This window comes from Phascolarctos cinereus, unplaced genomic scaffold (assembly GCF_003287225.1).
Source record: "Phascolarctos cinereus isolate Bilbo 61053 unplaced genomic scaffold, phaCin_HiC Scaffold_1;HRSCAF=81, whole genome shotgun sequence".
In the NCBI taxonomy this organism is placed as follows: Eukaryota; Metazoa; Chordata; class Mammalia; order Diprotodontia; family Phascolarctidae; genus Phascolarctos; species Phascolarctos cinereus.
Window position 1 is genome coordinate 288202197 of NW_027555514.1, and position 19971 is coordinate 288222167.

Sequence of the window (19971 nt, forward strand, 5' to 3'; positions counted from 1 at the left end):
ACCTCCTGGATTAGATGGGCTGGATCTTTGAGGTTCAGAGTACTGGATCTTCAGGGCCCTCTCTCTGGCATCTCAGGATCCCTGAACCTCAACTGTCTGGGTCTGAGTGCTTCAGCATTCCCAAAGATCCTACCTTGGGGCTTTTCCAGAGAAACCCTTCACTCCTGCAGCCTCAGAACAAAGAGGCTGATAGACTGCATGTGTCTCTTCTCTGGTCTGCTTGTTGGGTGGAAGGGCCCCCTTTTCCTGTTGCTCATGGGTATCTGGAGTACATATGGGGGGCAGTGAGGTCTATCACCCCCTTTGGAAGTCACCTTGGTGGGAAGCCCGTGGATACATTGAATGAAACAACGCCTACCTGCAAGGACCTTCTGCTGTAATGGGAAAGACCACCAGGACCTACATAAGTATATACAGAATAAACATAAATGTAAGTTCTATGTGTGTGGTTGGTGTCTAAATATAGACATGGCTCAGCTCTCATGCAGCATGGAGAGATATCCCATCTCAGTTCTATCCCAGCCTGTCTCCAAGAGGAGGACGCATTTTCTTTTTTTGTTTGTTTGTTTGGTTGTTTTGTTTTTGTTTTTGTTTTTGTTTTTTGTCTGGCTAGGCAATGGGGTTAAGTGACTTGCCCAGGGTCACACAGCTAGTAAGTGTTATATGTCTGAGGTCGGATTTGAACTCAGGTCCTCCTAAATCCAGGGCTGGTGCTCCATCCACGGCACCACCTAGCTGCCCCTGGGGGCTGCATTTTCCATCTTTATAGGGAGTACAGAAGGGCTGGCCCCTTGCTCCTGTCCTCATCTACCACCAAGACAGGTATTGGCTAGAATTATGTCTAGCTACCACATCTGAAACATTGGTAATCCAAGGATGTAAAATAACAATAACAACAACAATAACTAGCATTTGTGTTGCACCTACTGTGCGTCAGGCATTGGGCTAAGCACCTGACAAAAATAAAATTGTTGTGTTTTCACAACAGCCCTCTGAGGTAGGTGCTATTATCATCCCCATTTTAGAGATGAGGAAACTGAGGTAAACAGAAGTTAAGTGGCTTGGCCAAGGTCATGATTCCAAGGGTTCAGAATAAAAGACATTTGGGGGGAATGGCTAAACAACATAATCAAATATCTCTGTAAGAGGCCACAGGAAATGTAATCAACACGGAGAAGTGTACTACATAAAAGGGTGCAGAATGAAGTGAGGAGGAAGCCAACGAAGCAGAGAAACGGTGACTCCAATGATGAAAATGGAAAGAGCCATCACCACAAAACAATTTCAAATAAATGTCGTGAAATTACAGAGAAAAGGCTTGGCCCCAGAGAAGAGACCGTAAGAAGGCCCCTCCTTTGCGGACTGGGGTTGGGGAGCCCAAGGCGCAGAGGCCCCAAGGCGGGGAACACAGCGTCTCTCAGATTTCTTCCAGCTGTCAGCGGTTCTGCTGATTTTTTTTTCCTTTAAAAAGTATCCTTTGTGATTAAGGGATGGCTCAAGGTGGGGGGAGGGGCCGGGATAAAGGGGAAACCTAGGTGTTGAAAACCAGAAGAGAGCAATAAAAATCTATTTTAAAAAAAGAATAAAGGTACTTTCCCTGATCCCTTGGGGAGAGTAATACTTGGCTACTCTTTCGCCAAGCACTGGTTATGCAAAACACCTTCAGAAATAGCTGATAACCCTCTTTATCAAAGTAAGCAGTAACCAGAAATCTGATTAGGCTGACATACTGAGTAAATGAGCTCTTCAACTCGGGAACAAGATAACAGCACCTCACCTCCACCACACAGAAAAAAGGTAGGGGAGGGGGTGGGGAGGAAGTCCTTCCTAACGGTCCATAGGGTTGCAAGCACAGGAGTTAACATCCTCTTCCACCTACTCAGTGAATCATGGTCACAGGCTGTTCTTCCAGGTAGCCTCTAATCCTAGAGGATATTACATAAGAAGAATAAATTCAGATAATGCTCATGGTGATCAGTTGAGACTGTGCAAAGAAATGCATAGTAGAAACTGCAGCACATCCCTGCAGGCTGCAAAAACCTGGCACCCATGAAATAAATACCTCCCAAGATCCCATGTGGTGACTCTGCCTTTCATAGACAAATGGCAACATCCCATATCGTAAATGCTGACCTCAGACTAGTCTTGAGAATTCAACAGGTGAACTACACGGGAACCAAATCGTTATCAGAGGCAGTCAACAAGCATTTATTAAGCACCTACTGTGTGCCAAGTCCAGTGAAATGCACTGCAGAATACAAAGAAAGGCAAAAATAGTCTGTACCCTTCAAGAAGCCCACATTCTAATGTGGGAGATCATATGTAAACAACTGGTACACATATGACACGTGCATATGTGTGTGTGTATATATATATTATATATCTTGTTATGGAGAGAGACAGAGACAGAGAAAGGTAAAGGCAATCTGAAAAGGGAAGGCATTAGCATCTAGAACCAGGAAAGTCTTAAAGAAGGTCGAATTTGAGCTGAGTCTTAAAGCAATTCTTGGGAAGACATGATGAGCTAGAAAACTCTAGGTATGGAGGCCAGCCAGGGCAAAGGCATGGGGAGTCATGTTTGCAGCTGAACTGTGCAGTGACTAAAGTGAGGGAATGTGTAAGAAGACTAGCAAGGGGAGAAAGGACCAGGTCATGAAGATTTTCATCTTTAAATGCCAAACAGAGAAGTTTATCTTTGATCCTGCTGGCAACAGGTTGCCACAGGAGCTCACCATACAGGGGAATGAAATGATTAGCAATGTAGACAGCTCAGCTGGGCAGGTGAGTGAAGAATGGATTGGAATAAGAACAGACCTGAGGTAGGGGGACCATTTAGGACGCTAGCGCAGTAGTCCAGGTGAAAGGTGATGAGGGCTGGAACTCGAATTTGTGGCCGTGTGAATGGAAAGAAGAGGACACATTTGAGAGATGTCATGATGTGGTAGAAACAATCAAATCTGGCACTGAATCAGACTTTTGGAGTGAGTGAGAACCAGGAGATGAGGATAATGTGGAGTTTGCAGATCTGGCCAACACTAATAGGCAAGTTAGGAAGATGGGAACGTTCGGGAGGAAAGATCATAATTCAACTTTGGATCTGCTGGGTTCGAGAATTCTACCAGCCTTCCTTTCTGAGATGGCCAAGAGGCAGTTGGAGATTTGTGATGGTAGCTCATCAGAGGCAGTGGGACTGAATATATAGAGCTGGGAATCATTTGCGTAGAGGTGATAATTGAACCCATGAGAACTGGTGAGATCACCAAAGGAGATCACATAGAAGAAAAAAAGAAGGCAGGAGAAAAGTCCCAAAGGACAGAGCTGCTGTCCACAATAAATGTTGAATTAATGGTTTAATTTAATTTAACAAAATGTAATGATAGTATTTTAACAGATGTTGCTATACAGAACAGTCCTAATCTCCAAGGGACATGGAGCAAAAAACTTGCCAGAGAACTAGCAGAAGAAACCCAAACCCTGTGGGTACAGAATGAGACACCTGTCATCCCCACCGTCCTTTCTCCCACTGGGCTTGTCTAGAGGAGGTTTTCAATAAGCGTACAGAAGGCAAGTATATACTCCAACATTTTATTCAATTACAAAAGCAATCATTTTGCCCAGCTGCGCAAGCAGCTGCAGAATATTAAATAGAATAGAATAATAATATAAGTACCATAAAATAGCAGGTATACAAAATAATAATAATAATGGCAGGAGAGTGATTTGATCCAGGACAATTTCTATCTGAATCCTATTGAAAAAGATGAGAAGAAATAGATAGAACCAATAGTAATGATAAATACATGCTTGCTGAATTAAATTGAGATAATAGGCAAGCTAGCAGTACAGTCCACTGTATCAGACATCTATGGATAAGGCAAAAAATAACAGGTAACAAACTGGGTAAATTAAAGATTCTAAGAATAAGGAAGCAAATTTGACCTCAAAGGTTATCACTGAGATCTGGTTACTTGCAATTGGAATATATACTTCAGGAAGGGTACACGTAGGAAGGGAATAGATTAGATAAAAAGGAAAGTGGAGACACCTTTTATCTAATTCTTATTTTATTTGGGGAAGCACTTTATATTAAGACAATAGGCTCATGTGAGGAGAGCTAGGAAATGGACAGGGTAGACATGGTGGAAAAATTTGTGTGAAGGTTGACGGAAAGAGAAGCAGAAACAATTAATCATGTAGGTTTTACTAAGGATGACAACCAGAAGGATGAATTAGATGAAATGTTTGGGGAAACATCAAAAGCCTGGCACAGAGGTGCAATATCTACCAACATATAGCAATGAGAGTCTTCAATTATCTGGACATCTGGAGCTCTTTCTTGTTGCCAAGAGCAAAAGAGCAGAGAATTTCTTGACTTCTCTGTAATAACTTAATCCTTTAAAACATGGAGGAAGCCACAAGAGGAACTCCTATTCTGGATATGATTTGTCAGACCCAGTTGTTCAGGTACAAATACTGGGAACCAAGGGCCTCCACCATAAAAATCATAATTAGTAAGGAAGGAGAAACCAGGAGGTAAGATATTGAATTCTGCTTTGGAAATGTTGGATTGGAGATGTCTACAGGACATCCTGTTTGAGATACTTAGATATCCCCCTAGATTTCAGGAGGGCAGATTTCCCAAAAATTAAAAAAGCTAGGTGGCGCAGCAGATAGAGCACTGGCCCTGAAGTCAAGAGGACCTGAGTTCAAATCTGCCCTCAGACCAAACACTTGACACTTACTAACTGTGTGACCCTGGGCAAGTCACTTAACCCCAATAGCCTAAAAATGAAAATTTAAATAAATTTAAAAGATCTTATCCCCAGAAATTCTATAGAAGTCATTCAGGAGGGATGGGAAGTTCTCAAGAATAAAGTTGCTAAAAAACAAAGAGAACAGATTTGGGCAGCCAGGAAGGAAGAAGTTTTCTAAAAAGGTCCCTGTGTATCCACAGGGAGCTCACCAGCCAATTTCGATTCTCAGAAAGGTGTGTACCAAAGACAGAATTGCAAGGACAAGCAGGAAATGAGGACTCAAGAAGCACAACGTGGTCTTGGAAGAATGGCATCAGAAATGCTCCTTGTCAGAAGGAGCTGAGGCCAGTTAGGAGAGAAGAGGACAGCAAAGAGGGACGGCCTTCCCTCCCCTCACTGGGTGGATTCCCTCACGGGAAGGCCATGCCAAGTTCAAGGTACTCGGTGGTTCCGCATCATTAAAATCACAGCTCACAAGACCCCCTCGTGCATTTACCTTCAGTAGCCAGAGGATGCAGTTAGTTCAAAGTTCAGAAAGACTTTTAATGAAATAGCACAGCAAAAAAAATAGGGACAAAATATTTGCCCCATAAGTTTAGGGTACAGCTTCCCACAAATAAATATAGTGTCTGTGAAAAGCACGAATACATGCAGGGAATACACATGCAGATGTGTAGACACAGGGAACATGCATGACCAGGATGGGTACATGTAGGAGTCCACATTAAGAAAACACGTGTGATCAAGGCATATCGATGGAGTGATGTCACCACCCTGCTCCATCTGTCATCTTTGCTCCCACAAGCTGCTCCACTGTGCCCTGGATAGGGTTAATTCTACACCTCCTCCAACTTCTGGTTCCACTGACATCCTTGGCTCTAGTCTATCTCTGTCATTAACTTATTCTCTGTCAAGAAAAAGCAGGCCCTGCCATGCTTTCCTAGCTATATACCCTTTTCCCAGGCCTTTTCAAAAAGCCTTTTACATAGGACCTCAAACTGCCACCACCCCGGTGCAGGCCCTGATGACTTCGTGCCTAGATCCCTGCAATATTCAGCCTGCTTTCAGTCTCCCACCAATCCTGTCCACCCTCCATTCAGCCGCCAAAGTGATCATCCCAAGGAGGGGGTCTGTCCACGACACTCCCCTGCTCCAGGGACTCAGGGGCTCCCTGTCTTGTCTGGCACCAAATATCAAAGCCGCAGGATGCTTTACAACCTGGACTCTCTGTATGTTTCCAGTCTTCTTAAATTTTACTCCCCCAATTCACTTAAGTGCCCATTGACACTGGCCTCTCCCACTAGACTCTATCTCCTACTTCCTTGCCTTTCTGCTCGATGTCTGCAGGCTCAGAGCACTCTACTTCGCCTTCGTCTCTGGGCTTCCTTTAAGACGGCTCAAATCTCTACTGCCACAAGATGCCTCTTTTGGTCAATGTCCCTCCTTCCCCCATCCCTGCTGCTAGGGCCTTCCCCTGAGATGGCGATGATGATGACAGTAAGAGGAGCTTTGCAAAGTGCTTTAGAAATGCCTCATTTCAACAGTGCTGGGGGGTAGGTGTTATTATTATCCCTATTTCGTTGTCGCTGTTGTTGAGTCATTCCCATAGTGTCTGACGCTTCATGACTCCATTTTGGGTTTGTTTGGTTTTTGGGGGGCAGTGGGCAAAGATACTGGAGCGGTTTGACCTTTCCTTCTCCAGCTCATTTTACAGATGAGGAAACTGAAGGAAACAGGGTGAATCGACTTGCCCAGGGTCACACAGCCAGTAAGTGTCTGAGGCCAGATTTGCACTTGGTTCTTCCTGACTCCAAATCCAGTGCTCTCTCTATCCACTGTACCTAATCCTGCCTCCCATCTACCCTGTACATGTCTTGTATGTGCACAGCTGTTTGCATGTTTCCTTTCCCATTAGAATGGGAACTCCTTGAAGGCAAGAACTTAGTTTTTATTCTTCTTTGTGCCCCCAGACTTTAGTAGAGTGCCTAGCCACCAGACTGACTTACCAGCAGAAGGCCTTCCCAATTTTATTCCCCCAGACCCTAAAAGAATTTTTCCTCTCCCCAGAGGAGACTTCTGTCAGGGGCTCAGTGAGCTCCTTAAAACTTAGCCAGGGTTTGCCTCTGCCCCCTCCCACCTGAGGCACTCTCTTCTTTTTGTGCTCCCCTCCCAGTAGTTGGGAGGCTTGGGTCGATGGGGCAGAAACCTCACCCTAATCTGTGATATTTATTCATACACTTTCCATTTTTAATCTCTGGAGGCTAGGCTATACACCAGGTGACATTTATTTGTTTAATGATTATTAAACAGGTCTGGGCTTTGGCGTTTCCCAGTTTTCAAACCCTAAGTTTCTTCCATTCTCCCTTGTAGGTGAATAGTGGGGAAACAGAAAGGAAAAGAAGATACTTCCAGGGGCCAGGTCATTGTTTCTGCTACTGGCCAACCAGAAGAAAATCCAAAGGATTTCACTGATCTCTTGACAATTATCACCGCTGGCTTCCTTCTACACCAGAGAGCTTAGAAGGGAGGAATTCAACTCCGTTTAAGAACCCTTCATGTCTGCAGTCCATCTAACTAGTTCTAGAGTTCAGTTCAATTCATGGAAGGCTTTGGGTGGTAAATCATGGAATCACTGTCCAATCCACTTTGCCCTCACTCAGTTGGGAAACTGGTTTCTCTCCCGAGATTCAGGTGGGTGTGCATTATTGCATTGAATCTCAGAGTCTAAGAAAGGAACAGGGTTCTCTTAGCTATCTTCCGGACCACCAGCTCCAAACCAGGCTGCCCAGCCTCCCTTTTCCCCTTCCCCTTTCCAGTAGACGATTCGTCTGCCCCCACTGGGATGGAAGAAGCCTCTCCAGATCCAACCCTCTTCATTAGTGACTCCCTAACTCAGACCACCCAGCTAGGCTCATTCATTTCACTCTTGGCTTGATCCACTCTCCAGACTTCACTTTTCTCACTTGCCTCTTCAAAGGTACCTTTCCCACCCCATGTTTTCCAGCACCCTTTATATGTTGTCTAGTCCCATTAGAATGGAAACTTACAGAGGGGCAGGGCCTGTCCGGTTTACTGGTTTACATAGTCTGTGGCTGATAAATGCTCTGCCTATCTCTCCATCCATTTAATTTCTTGTCTATCCATCTATCATCCTCCACCCACCCATCCATTTATCTACCTATCATCTGATATCGATTGATCAAGCAATCAATACCCATGCATCCATCTCTCTATTCTTCTTTCTATCCCTTTATTTATCTATTCATCCATCCATCTATCTAATCTATCAATCTATCTTGGGGAAAAGAAGAGAATGTTTAAAAGGATGTCTGCCTCTCAGGAGACTCCAGTAGACTATGATAAATGACATTTAAGGGGGGCAGCAAGGTGGCGCAGTGGATAGAGCACCAGCCCTGGATTCAGGAGGACCTGAGTTCAAATCCAACCTCAGACACATAACACTTACTAGCTGTGTGACCCTGGGCAAGTCACTTAACCCCATTGCCTAGCCAAAATAAAAAATTACATTTAAGGGGCAAAAGACAACTCTTTAAATTGTTTTTATCAACACCTGTTGTTATTGTTGTTTTACCACAGATCTGTTTCCAAACATATCCCTCCCTCCCACCCAGCTAGTTTTTTCTTGTAAGAAAGACTAAAAAAGAAGAAGAAAAACAGCATTCAGTGAAAGCCAGCTACTATGCCACCTGTGCTTGAAAGAGGGCTCTATGCCTCGTGGAGCGCCCTTAATCCCCCACCTCAGCCATGAAGGGAGGGGCTGCTGGCTTCTTCAATGCTCTTGTTTTCTTTTCTGAGGAAAATGATCTTTGGACTGGAAAGGACAGAACAAAAAATAGCTATTAGGGAGTTGAGACTCAAGATAAGGAAGGAGATAGGCAGAGAGCACCTGCTTCCCTTAACATGTTTAAGTCACCAGGCCCCAATTGTTGAACCACTGTCAGTGACCTTTGAAAGACTGGAAAATGGAAGAGGTACCACAGGTCTGGAGAGGGGATGAAATGGCCCTATTTTCAGAACAAGTGAAGGGAATAAATAGAGTTTGCAAATATAGGCTAGTAAGTTTGACCTCAATTCTTGTCAATATTCTAGAGTGTATTATTAGAGGGATGGTTGTTAGCATTCCAGAAGGGAAGCAGTTATCAATAAGGGATATCATGGCTCCATCAGGGACAGGCCGTGCCAGCCTAACCTCCTTTCCTTTGTTGACAGGATTACTAGACTGGTAAGTCAGAGTTTCTGGGGCTAAGGATGTGACCATCCTTCTGTTTTTTGCCTTGGCTAGACCAAGTCAGTCAGTGTACAAGCATTTAGTAAGGGCCTCCTATGTGCCAGGCACAGTGATGGGGATACAAAGAAAGGCAAAAGACAGTCCTTGTTCCCAAGGAACTCAGCCTAAGGGAAGAGATAATGTGCAAACAACTGTGTACAAAGAAGTTAGAGACAGAATAAATTAGAGATAATCACCAGAGGGAAGGCACTGACGTGAAGGGGGATCAGGACAGGTTTCTTGTACATGGTGGGACTTGAAGGAAGCCAGGGAAGCCACAAGGCAGAGAGGAGAGAGTTTCAGATGTGGGAGACAGCCAGTGAAAATGCTGAGTAGGGGAATGGGCTGCCTCATGTGAAGAATGGCAAGGGGCCAGTGGTACTGCACTGCAGAGGACATTTGGGGGAGAGGGGACACAGGGGCACATGTCAAGGTAAGGAGTGTGGAAAGGCCCAGGCTATGGAGGGCTTTGAAAGCCCAAGAGACAGCTTCATACTTGATCCTGGAAATAATAGGGAATTACTAGAAGTGACAAGGTCAGATGTGGGCTCTGAGAAGATCCATCTGACAGCTGAGACTGGAGTGGGGACACCTGAGGCAGAGAAACCACCCAGCGGGTTATTACAACAGCCCTGGCCTGAGGCAATAAGGGTCTGGGCCAGAGTACTGGCAATGTCAGAGGAGAGAAGGAGGCCTGTACTAGTGACATTGGGAAGATAGAAATGCCAGGACTTGGCACCTGACTTGGATATGGAGGAGGGGTGAGAAAGAATGAGAAGCTGAGGATGACACAGAGGTTTGGAGCTCAAGTGACTTGGGAGGATTGTGGTGCCTTTGATAATAATAGGGAAGCTAAGAAGAAGGGAGAGCTGGGGCAGGAGGGGGGAAGATAGACAATAAGTTCAGTTTATGGGCATGTTGAATTTTAGGTGTCTATGAAACATTCAGTTGGAAATGTCCAGTGGGTACTTGGAGACAGAGAGGTTAGGGATGGACAAATCAGTCTGAGAATCGTTCGCATATGGCAATGGTTGAAATGATGGCAGCCTATGAGATCACCAAATGTCTAGTATAGAGGGAGAAGAAAAGAGGGCTCCTGGTGGAGCCTTGGGGAATACCCATGGTCAGCAGTGATTTATTCAGGTAAATCCCAGGCCCCAGAGTTTTGGCCAGAAGAGGAAAAGGTTGAGAAAAAAGGGCCTCAGTTCACAGCAGGTGAGGACCAGTTCAAGGAAATGGGGGTGCCTGGCAGGGAGAAGGGTTCTGCCAACCAGGAGAAATGGAGGAAGTGGCCAGGAGACAGAGTCAGACCAGGTCCTGAGGAAATCTCCTTCAGAATCAGAACTGACATGGGCTGCCTTGAGTCAGAATGGGCCCCCTCACATAAGCCAAGGCAGTGTGTGGCAGACAGAATTCTTTTTCCCCACCATATTAGGCTAAATGGCTCTGGAGGTCCCTTCCAGCTCTGGAATCCTAGGAAGACCTCAACAAAATGTTTGTAAAAATGAACAGGGAAGGATGCAGACTACTAATGTTCGTGTTCAAAAAATCAACTTCACAGGATGGTAGAAGCAAGATTAGGGATCGTTTTGACTGAAAAAATATCTGGGAGCACCAGGGATGGCAAGTCCGTTATCAGTCAACAGTGAACTTGGCAGCTGAAAGCTGGCTCAGATCGACACTAAATGAAGAAAGAGAAGCTGAGGACTAGGCCTGGAAGATGCCAGACAGCAGTCTGCTGCGTTCTGCCCTTCTCAGACCCAAGCTCATGGCCCTTTGGGGTTTTGTGATGGAGAGAGAGCAGATAGGGAAAGGTTATGCCCTTCCAGGGTTGAAGCCTACCTAACCTCAAAGTCAGGACTATGCCCCAAAGGGCAGGTAAAGTAGAGAGGAGATTCTTGTGGGCCATTGCAGTCTTGAGGGCCTCCAGAGGCCTAGAGTCCTCTGTAAAATGACAGGCTCAGTGATCCATCCTAGCTGCACAGCCTGTGGCCCTCCTGCTCTAGCCTTGGGCCTGTAAGCTCTGCATAACCCCACATAGCTTCTCCCCGATCCATCCAGCCTATGCCATCGGGCCATGCTTTGGGATCTCCTTTAACTGCGAAGGCAGTGTCCCGCCCCCCCCCCGGGTTGGCCTGTCGGGGGAACAGGCCCACGGACCTGAAGCCTTGGAGGTTCCAGATGCAGGGTCTGCCCCTCCAGACAGCTGCCTCCCTCTGCCCCCTCAGTTTCTGCCCCCTAATAGTCCTATTCTTGCCATGTCTCCCCTGTCCCCAGTTTACTCATCAGAGCCCCAGGACACCTCCTACTCTATCCAATGGTCCAGCAGAATCAGCAGGCCCAGGCCCCAAGCCCAGAGAAAGTCAGCCAGGTTCCCTGACTCCAAATTAATCTTGCCACTGAACCATGGCACACTGCAGCTCAGTTGGATTATATCCTCTGATATAGTCCAAGGATTTGGGGGAAGGAGAACACAGGCCTTGGATTCTGGGTCCAGCTTCCAGTCCTTATAGATGGGGGTGCTCCCGCCGAATGCCCACCCCCTCATACCTGCCCTGCCCCAAGAGGCCTAAGCCTGGGAGTAGCCTCTGACCCTCCACCCATAGGAGAATCTTGGAGCCTTTAGGAATTTCCCCTGGATTGGGCTCAAGTGGAGCATGGGGCCGGGCTGAGGCTCAGAGAGGGTCCGCATTCCTCTCTCCTCTCTGAGTGAGATTCTACTCCCAGCTCTGGACCAGGGTCTCCGGCTCTTCCTCTTCTGGCCTCTGGGAGGCAGCAAACACTCCCTTTAGGGTTATGATTTGTCCCCAGTGGAGTCCTCCTACCCTGAGTCCTTGCCACGGGCTGGCTCTGTGTATCTGTCTGTGAGTGTGCTAGTGGGAGGGTCAAAGCACCTCTGGGTGATGTAGGGGACTCCAGGAGGGGCCCTCTGCCTTCCTTGCTCCTCCCCCACCCTCTCACTACGGGGGGTGGGGACAGAAGGTGGCAGTAAAGCATTCCCTCTCCCCTGGGGCGCACAAACTGGTACAAGCATAAATGCACAGAGCTAGCTTTAGTTGAACAGGTATACATCTACAAGGAATAATTTATGCTTCCCCAGCTGACCCCAGGAGTCCCATTCCCCACCCACGCCCCCAGCGAGGCAGTAGGGACATGGAAGTGTCTGGGAGTGCTACTCAAGGGACTGAGAGAGCCATTGGGCTCCAGAAGTCTTGGGGCAAGGCCCTTAGTGATGAGAGCTCCCTAGGAATCTCCTCCTCACCCCCAGGGAGATGAGGGGGACCCTAGGCATTCTCCTGGAATCCAGGGGGTCCTAGGTATCCCTCAGGTAGAGGGTCTACAGGGACCCTGAGTATTTCCCTCAGGGTTAAAGGGCTTTGGGTGTTTGAGGGGGCCTGGGCATCTTGCAGAGAATTAGGGAGGCCTGGATGTTTCTTCCAAGTTCAGATGGGCCCTTGGCATATATCTCCTAGATTAGCAGGGTTCTGAACATCTCCCCAAGGTTAGGGGATATGACAAGGCCTCAGTATTTCCCCTCAGGTTACTCCTTGAGTCACGAAGGAGCTGTCGTGTTTTCAAGGGCAGGGGAGCCTGGGAGTCTCCTTGGGGGCTAAGGGGTGTGTCCCCAGAGTGAGGGGACTCTGACCATCTTCCTCCAGGTTAGGGGCTCCTGACCGTCTCCCTCCCCAAGCCGCATTAGAGGGCCATGAGTGTCTCCCCAGGGGGACTGGGCCTCAGTCTCCCCATTTGTAAGATGAGGGCTGAACTGAGACTTTTAAGGCCCCCAGTCAGAGGGTGATGTGTGGGAGGAGACCTTGGTCTGATACAGGTTAGGGCATGGGTGCGGGCTTCTATCTGGGTAGGAGGCAGATAATGCTGCTAACAAATAACAATAACAAAAAAATCCCATTTCTCTTGGGTTTTAAGGTTTCCAAAGCACTGCCACCCAACACCCCAGTGAGGTGAACTGTGTCAGTATTAATGACCATCCCCATTTTGATGCATGGGGAAGCTTAGCCTCAGAGAGGAAAGTGACTTGTCCAGGGTCACACAGTTAGAAAGTAGGTCCCAGACATGGGGGGGGGCCTGTGGTGAGCTCTGGAGTCTTGGTGGGGCTGTAGGGGCAGGGGTGGCTGCTCAGCCATAACTGTGGGGACTCTTGGGGTTCATGGGGGCTGAGTCCTGCCTCCCTGACTGTCCCATGAGCTGCCTTAGGCGATGGCTGAGATTTTGCACCTGGCAGGTGCTTAGGACACAGCCCATTCTCATGAGCTGGGCGTGGTGGCGCCGGGCGTGCCTGCGGCCCCTGCCACCACGGCCCCTGCCCCTGCCCCTGCGGCCCTGCAGCTTTCACGCGGCGATGGCGATGATGGTGTGGGTGTCGAGGGCAGTGCCCCACGAGGGGCTCCACGTTGGGCCCTGGCTGGCCCACGAGAGTCACCGGCCCCACGTTCATCACAGCCTGAGATTCAAGGTCTTGGGGGAATAGCCGGTCTGGGGGCTCCCTGCGGAGGAACGGACAGGGAACAGTGAGCCTGAGCCCCCAATCCCCCTCACACTGCCAGACACGAGGGTGACTAGCTGCTGGGGATGCCCTCTGGCCCTAGAGACACTGCCAGGAGAAGACCACAGCCCCCAGGAACCCATTCTGGACAGCAGTCATCAGGGTCACATGGTCCATTAACCCTCATCTACCCTGGGCAAAGGGCAACTCCCAGGCCTCTGTGGGTCACTGCTCCCTGGAATGTGGCCGACAGCAGTAATGACCCCACCCAGTCCTGAGTGCTGGGCAGCTGCCCCTGAGCGGGGGAGAAGCCAAACCCAGCTTCACCTTCCTCATGCCCACCTGCTGCAGCCTCCCTGCACTTTGTCTATGACTCCAGGATTTCACAGGTTCCCTGCTCCCCTGGGCTCAGGGCCCATGATATCACCCCACCCCACCCCCGCCCCTGCTCTGGGCTTATGTCTCAGTCTCAGCAGATCCCTCCTTCTCTAGGCTGTGGGCCTATGACCTTCTCTCCGCAGACTGCCCCCCCTTTTGTGATCTCCATATCAGAGGCAATACTGGTCCATACACAGGAAAGAGAGGCTGCCTTGCAGTCAGAGGACCTGCGATCAAGCCCTAGCTGACCCCTTGCTAGTTTTGTGACCCCACTGCCCCTCTCTGGGCCTTAGTTTCCTCCCCCTGTAAAACAGGGAAACTAATTCTTAGGGCCAGTCCCTTGTAGGGCTATTATGAGAATGGTGCTTTGTAAATCTTAAGGTAGCAGCTCTCCTGCCCCTACCTCTCCCTCAGTCAGAAAGCTTGGGGGAGGGGGGGTACAGGGTGGACTTAGGCCCTTGGCCACAGGGTGAGTCAGGGCTGGAGAGGTCCCATATATCCCCAGATCTCCAGGCTCAGATGGTTTGACCCTGGTTTAGCTGGCAGCAGTTTGGGGGGCTTCCTGGATGGAAGGGTTGCTCTTCTTCAGAAGGAGGGGCAGTTTGCTACCCTAGAAAGGTCTAGAGCAAGTCAGGGAACATGGGTTCCAATCCTGTCTCCGATGTTCACTGTCAGTTAATCTCCCTGGGCCTCTGAGGCCTCTTTTAGATTTAGGTGGCTAGAAGCAGCTAGGCAGGGCAGAACACTGGACCTTCAGTCAGGAAGTGCTGAGTTCAAATCCTGACTCATGCACTTACTAATTATGTGACCCCAGGCAAGTCACTTAACCTCTGTCTGCCTCAGTTTTCCCCTCTGCAAAATGGAATTAACATCGTCTACCTCCCAGGATTGTTGTGAAGCTCAGATGTGGTCCCTTAAAGCTGTATAGCAAGGCTGGCTATTACTATGAATACTCTGATTTCCCTAGGCTCCCTCCTGGTGGTGCTGGCCTGCCCAAAGCCACTTCCCAGTTCCTGGTCCCCAAGCTCCCAATCCCCAAGCTCCCAATCCTAGCGGTCACCTTCTCCCACCTGGGCTAGGCCCAGACGTTATCTGAGAGACCAGGCGACAGCGCCCCCTGGTGGACTGACCAGCCATTAACCCTATGTGTGCTGCGGGAGAGAACCCCATTCCCTGCCCTTACCGGCCCCGCCCTGCTCCGCCCCCAGTCCCCTAAAAGCACTGGATGGGGGATCCGGGGGTCCTCGGATCAGAGCAGGCCTAGCTCTGAGTGAGTGAAGGGGCTCTAAACTAGGTTCTGGGATCTGGACCCCTGGAGGTGATCTGGGACCCTGAGGGAGAAGTGGTGGAACCAAGGGGTGGGGTTCTGGGCTGTGGAATTGGGCTGTTGTTGAAGTCGGGGGGCTGGGGTTGGACAGGGTCAGGAGGGCAGTTTGCATGCGAGAAGGGATGACTGGGCCCGAGGGGGCGGACCCTAGGCCCCGAGGGGGGCCACGTCGCACTCACCTGGGCCGGGACAGCAGCGGGTGAGGTCCCAAGCGCCGGGACAACGTGCCCGGGAGCAGGAGGCTCAGGAGGCTGATGCAACCGAGGGTGACGGGTAGGAGCCAGCCCATGGCAGGCCGGGGCTGCGCGGGACTTCTGCCGGGTTCTGCGGTCCGGGGCTAGGGCTGAAGGGATGAAGGCTGCCATTGAGCCCCTAAGTGCGTCCCTAGGGGCCCCCAGCCCCTTTCACTAGACCTGGAGGTCCCGGGGCTCCTGCCCCCTCGGACCTTCCTACCTCCGGGCCCGGGCCTGCTTCCACCAGATGCCGCCCCCACCCCACTCCGCCCTGGTTCTCAGGACCTCTCCCCCCACGCCCCGCTCTCTGCTTTCCCGCCCCCCACCTGAAAAGGGAGCTGTGGGCCTTGGAAGGGCACTCTGTCAGTCCGCCTGTTTGTTTGCAGGAGGCCCGTCTGTCCTTCTGGGTCTGTCAGTCCCAGGGTGAATGTAGTTGGGTGGGGTGGGGGTGGGGGTGGAGGGGCAAATGGAGTGCTCAGAGATTCAGGGGTCGGGGCCGTCCGGGACAGTCTGTGGGGCCTCTTGGGGGCCTCGGGTGGACGTCGGAGCAGTTGCCGTCAGCCGTCTGGACGCCAGCCTGCTGTCCGCTGCCTGTCAGCTGTCCGCGGTACGGGTTGTCCTGGGCTGGACTGGTGGAGCCGGGCAGAGCAGAACTTCTTCTCAGGTTAAATATTCCCCTTCGGGCCGGGGCGGAGCTGGCCGGCTCTCCACCCCCTTGGCCCTCCCCGCCCCCACAGCTCTCCTGGCCCCAGCGGCTAGGGGCCTGAATTGACTCCCCAACCCCGGCTTGAGCAAGGGGCCCGAGGGTGGGGGAGGGTAACCAGAGCCCGGGTCCCTCTTGGGTTCCCGCCACTGGAAGGGCTATCGGGAAGACTAGCTGGTTGTAGGGAGCCGCGAACACACCAGGCTCTCTCTTGGCATTGGGTAGAAGATGCAGTATGGTGCAAGACAAAAGGGTGGACTTCGAGTTGCCAGATCTGAGCTCACATCTGAACTCCTACACTACTGGAGGCAGCCTTCACACCTTATGTCTCCCCTTTTTGCCTCAGTTTTCCCATCATGATCTCCAAAGGTAACTTTACACTGGAAATCCTATAATTCCCTATGCTCATCCTTCCCCCGAATTTCTCATATAATACCTGTTCCTTCCTCAAGTAGCCTCACTCAAGACCTCAGCTTTAGCCTCCTCCAGGAAGGCTGCCCTGACTGCCCCAACCCACAGAGACCTCACCCTCACTAGGGATTAACTGCATCCTCCTCATCCCATCCAGAACCAGGCTTTTTTCTTGTCATTTGATATAAGTGGTAAACAGGGGGCCAAGTCCCAGGGAGGCTTGTCCTGATTGTTTCCATGTTGCCCAATATCTGGAGCTGAGGGTGGGGGCAAGGTGTTTGGGCTCAGCAGGACCCTTAGCAGAACAAAGGGTTAAGCTAAATCCCTGTTTGGGAGGGAAGGAGTCCGTGTGGCAGATAACAGGCTCAGAGCCCCCAGCTGAGCACCAGGAAGCCCATTCCTTGCTGGGAAGCCCCTGGAGATTGGCCAGTCTCCCATTTAGGGTAATGGGGGGGAGCCACAGGCATGGCTGTGAGGTCTCGTGGCTGGGCCACGCTGTCCCTTGTTCGTGCTTCCGCTGAGGGCTCCCAGCTACCCTGACTAGAAGTCCTAGGGAGTCAGGGGCTCATCCAATTCCAGAGCTGCTGGAGGGGGCTGAGGTTTGAGAACTGGGGGCCAAAGCTAGGGGAGGAGTTGTGCAGTTGGTGAATCAGAATGAAATGGGATTTGAGGCTTGGGGCAGAGAACTTGAAGGATTGGAGATTCAGGGGAGCAGGGCTTGGGGTTTCAGGGAGCCAGGGCTAGGGGATGATTAGACCTAGTGAGCTAGATCTTGGAATTTGGGAGGGGGGCAGGGTTGGGGATTTAGGTTAGGTCTAAGGGGTGAGGGCACTGGAGCTTCAAGAAGCCAAGGCACAAGGTTCTGGTCACTGACATGTTGGACGTGCTCCAACATATGGACCCCTCAGGTGGGCAGAAAGAGGTCCAGCTTGAAACTTGGCTTAAAGTATCTGTGTCCCAGAATGAGGACACTGCCTAGTGTCCCTGCTGCGGTCAGAGCTTCCCACTGTGGTCACCCTACAAGGGCCAAGGCACACCTAACCCTCCATCCTTCCTTCCCTTCCTCTCTCTCTCCCTCCCTCCTCCTGCCTGAGGAACGTGCCCTGAGACACGAAGGGGAGGCTCCCAGCCGGGCACTGCCCCACTCTGCCTCCACACGCCCAGCCCTGCTCCCAAAGCAACAGGGGGAAGGGGGAGGAGAGGCTGAGCCCGAGGTGCAGTTCTAGGCTAGGGAGGTGTGGGCACGGTTAGGTCACCCATGGGCCCAGGTTCCCACCATATTCCCATTTACCTCTAGTGCTCAGGAGTGCACTTTATCTCCGGGAGTCCTCTGCTGTCTTCCTGACTGTCAGTCTTAAGCTGTTGGCTCCCAGAGGCTGTAGTCTAACAGTCAGCCAGTCAGTCAACACCGATGGAGAGTCAACCCCCCCCCAACCTCAGAACACCCAAAGAGAGGGGAGGGCAGAGAGAAGAAGACATGGGGGTCCTGCCTACCCTTGGGGGGCAGAGGGAGCAGCCTTAGGAGAGCCCCCATGAGGAAAGGAGATAGAGGCCAAGGAAAGCTCTGACTCTAAGCAGGAAACAGCCCCTGGGGATCCCACAGGTCAGAGGGGGAGCCCTGACCTGGGGAGGAGACAGTGCCTGTTTGAGTGAGGAAATGGGGCCCTGGGGAAGTCCCCATGAGTAGAGAAAGCAAGGAGAACCCCTAATCTGACAGACTGAGGGGTACCACAGACTTGCCCTCAGGGATTGCCCAGGTTTGAAGGGGCAGATTGCATCCTTCAAGTGGTTACAAATAGACCCTAGAAATCCAAGGTACTGGACTGGAGAGCTCCAGGATAGCTGTGACCCTTCCAGAGTATCCTCAGAAATCACACAAAGGAGGCCACTGCATACCGGCCTGCCCATCCCCCCCACAGCAGAGGCAAGACAGATGCTGCCAGGCCTTGCGCCTCACCATGGAAGCAGAAGGTCTGACCTTGAGATCATCCTGAGTGCTTCTTGTCCACACCTTTCCATGGGTCCTCCAGAGAAGACCCAACCCAAGCCAGCCAACCTTTATCAAGAATAATCATGACATTTTTAAAGTAGGCAGCTAGGTGACACAGTGGAGTGCTGGACTGTCAGGAAGACCTGAGTTCCAATCTTGCTACAGACTCTGTGTGTGTGTGTGTGTGTGTGTGTGTGTGTGTATGTGAGAGAGAGAGAGAGAGAGAGAGAGAGAGAGAGACAGAGACAGAGACAGAGACAGAGACAGACAGAGAGAAGAAGAAAGAGAAGAAGAAGAAGAAGAAGAAGAAGAAGAAGAAGAAGAAGAAGAAGAAGAAGAAGAAGAAGAGAAGAGGAGGAGGAGAGGAGGAGGAGGAGGAGGAGGAGAAGGGAGAGAGAGAGTTTGAGAAAGTTTGAAAGTGCTTTGCAAACTAGCATTTGTTTAGCACTTTACATATGTTACCTCATTTGAATCTCACAAATACTCCATGAGGTAGGTGCTATTAGTATACCCATTTAACAGATATGGAAACTGAGGCAGGCAAGTTAAGTGACTTGCCCAGGTTGTAAGGTCTAAGGCCAGATATGAACTCAGGCAAGTCACTTGACATCTCTTCTCACTCAGTCTCCTCATCTGTACAATGGGTGTAATAAGAGCACCTACCCCCTCCCATAAAAGTCTTCTTGCTGCTTCTCTCATACAAGTCTGCTTCCTTACATCCAGCAGGCATGTGGGGTCAATCATCCAGCCAGCCAGCCTTCGTTTGCTATAATACGTGGTCACTGAGCGCCTGCTAGGTGTAAGACCTGCTCTGGAGGCCAAGGAGATAAAGATCACCTTGGTAATGGCCTTGTATTTGAGGAGCTCACCACAAGGAAATGAATGGTTGTGGCACAAGGCGGCCAGTCCTAAACAATGGGAGGAAGGAAGAAGGGCAGTCCTCAGCCTGGGATGGAGGGAGGCTCCATCGTCACCATCTTCATCATTGCCTTTGTCATATCAGTAGCACTACGTACTGACATATACTATATCTGTGTTACTATATATTATTACTTACTATATGCTAAATATATTACTGCATATTATATTACTATATGCTAACTAGTTACTGTATTACTATCTATTAACTAGCTACTTACTATATACTAAGTATATTACTAGATACTATATTCTAACTAGTTACTGTATATTATATATTATATACTATATATAGTATATTACTGTATACTATATACTAACAGTATAACAGTAACACTCAACATGGTTAATATGGAAATATATTTTACATGACTTCACATGTATAATAGACATCGAGTTGCTTGCCTTCTGAAAGGTGGGAAAGGGAGAGAAAGAGAAACTGGAACTCAAAAATTTTTTAAATGA

The 19971-nt window shown here is 49.9% G+C and overlaps 1 protein-coding gene and 1 long non-coding RNA gene across 2 annotated transcripts; one reads left to right on the top strand and one right to left on the bottom strand.

The window, feature by feature from the left end:
• Positions 1-12079: 12079 nt before the first annotated feature.
• On the bottom strand, positions 12080-16132 carry ADM2 (adrenomedullin 2). Its single transcript, XM_020982867.2, is given in 4 exon segments — positions 12080-13392; positions 13394-13547; positions 15431-15594; positions 15811-16132. Coding segments are annotated over 3 exon segments (477 nt in total). The 5' UTR covers positions 15541-15594; positions 15811-16132; the 3' UTR covers positions 12080-13179.
• Positions 16064-19673, top strand: LOC144455029 (uncharacterized). Its single transcript, XR_013483661.1, has 3 exons — positions 16064-16148; positions 16413-16556; positions 19312-19673. It is a non-coding gene; the product is annotated as an uncharacterized LOC144455029 (long non-coding RNA).
• Positions 19674-19971: the final 298 nt, after the last annotated feature.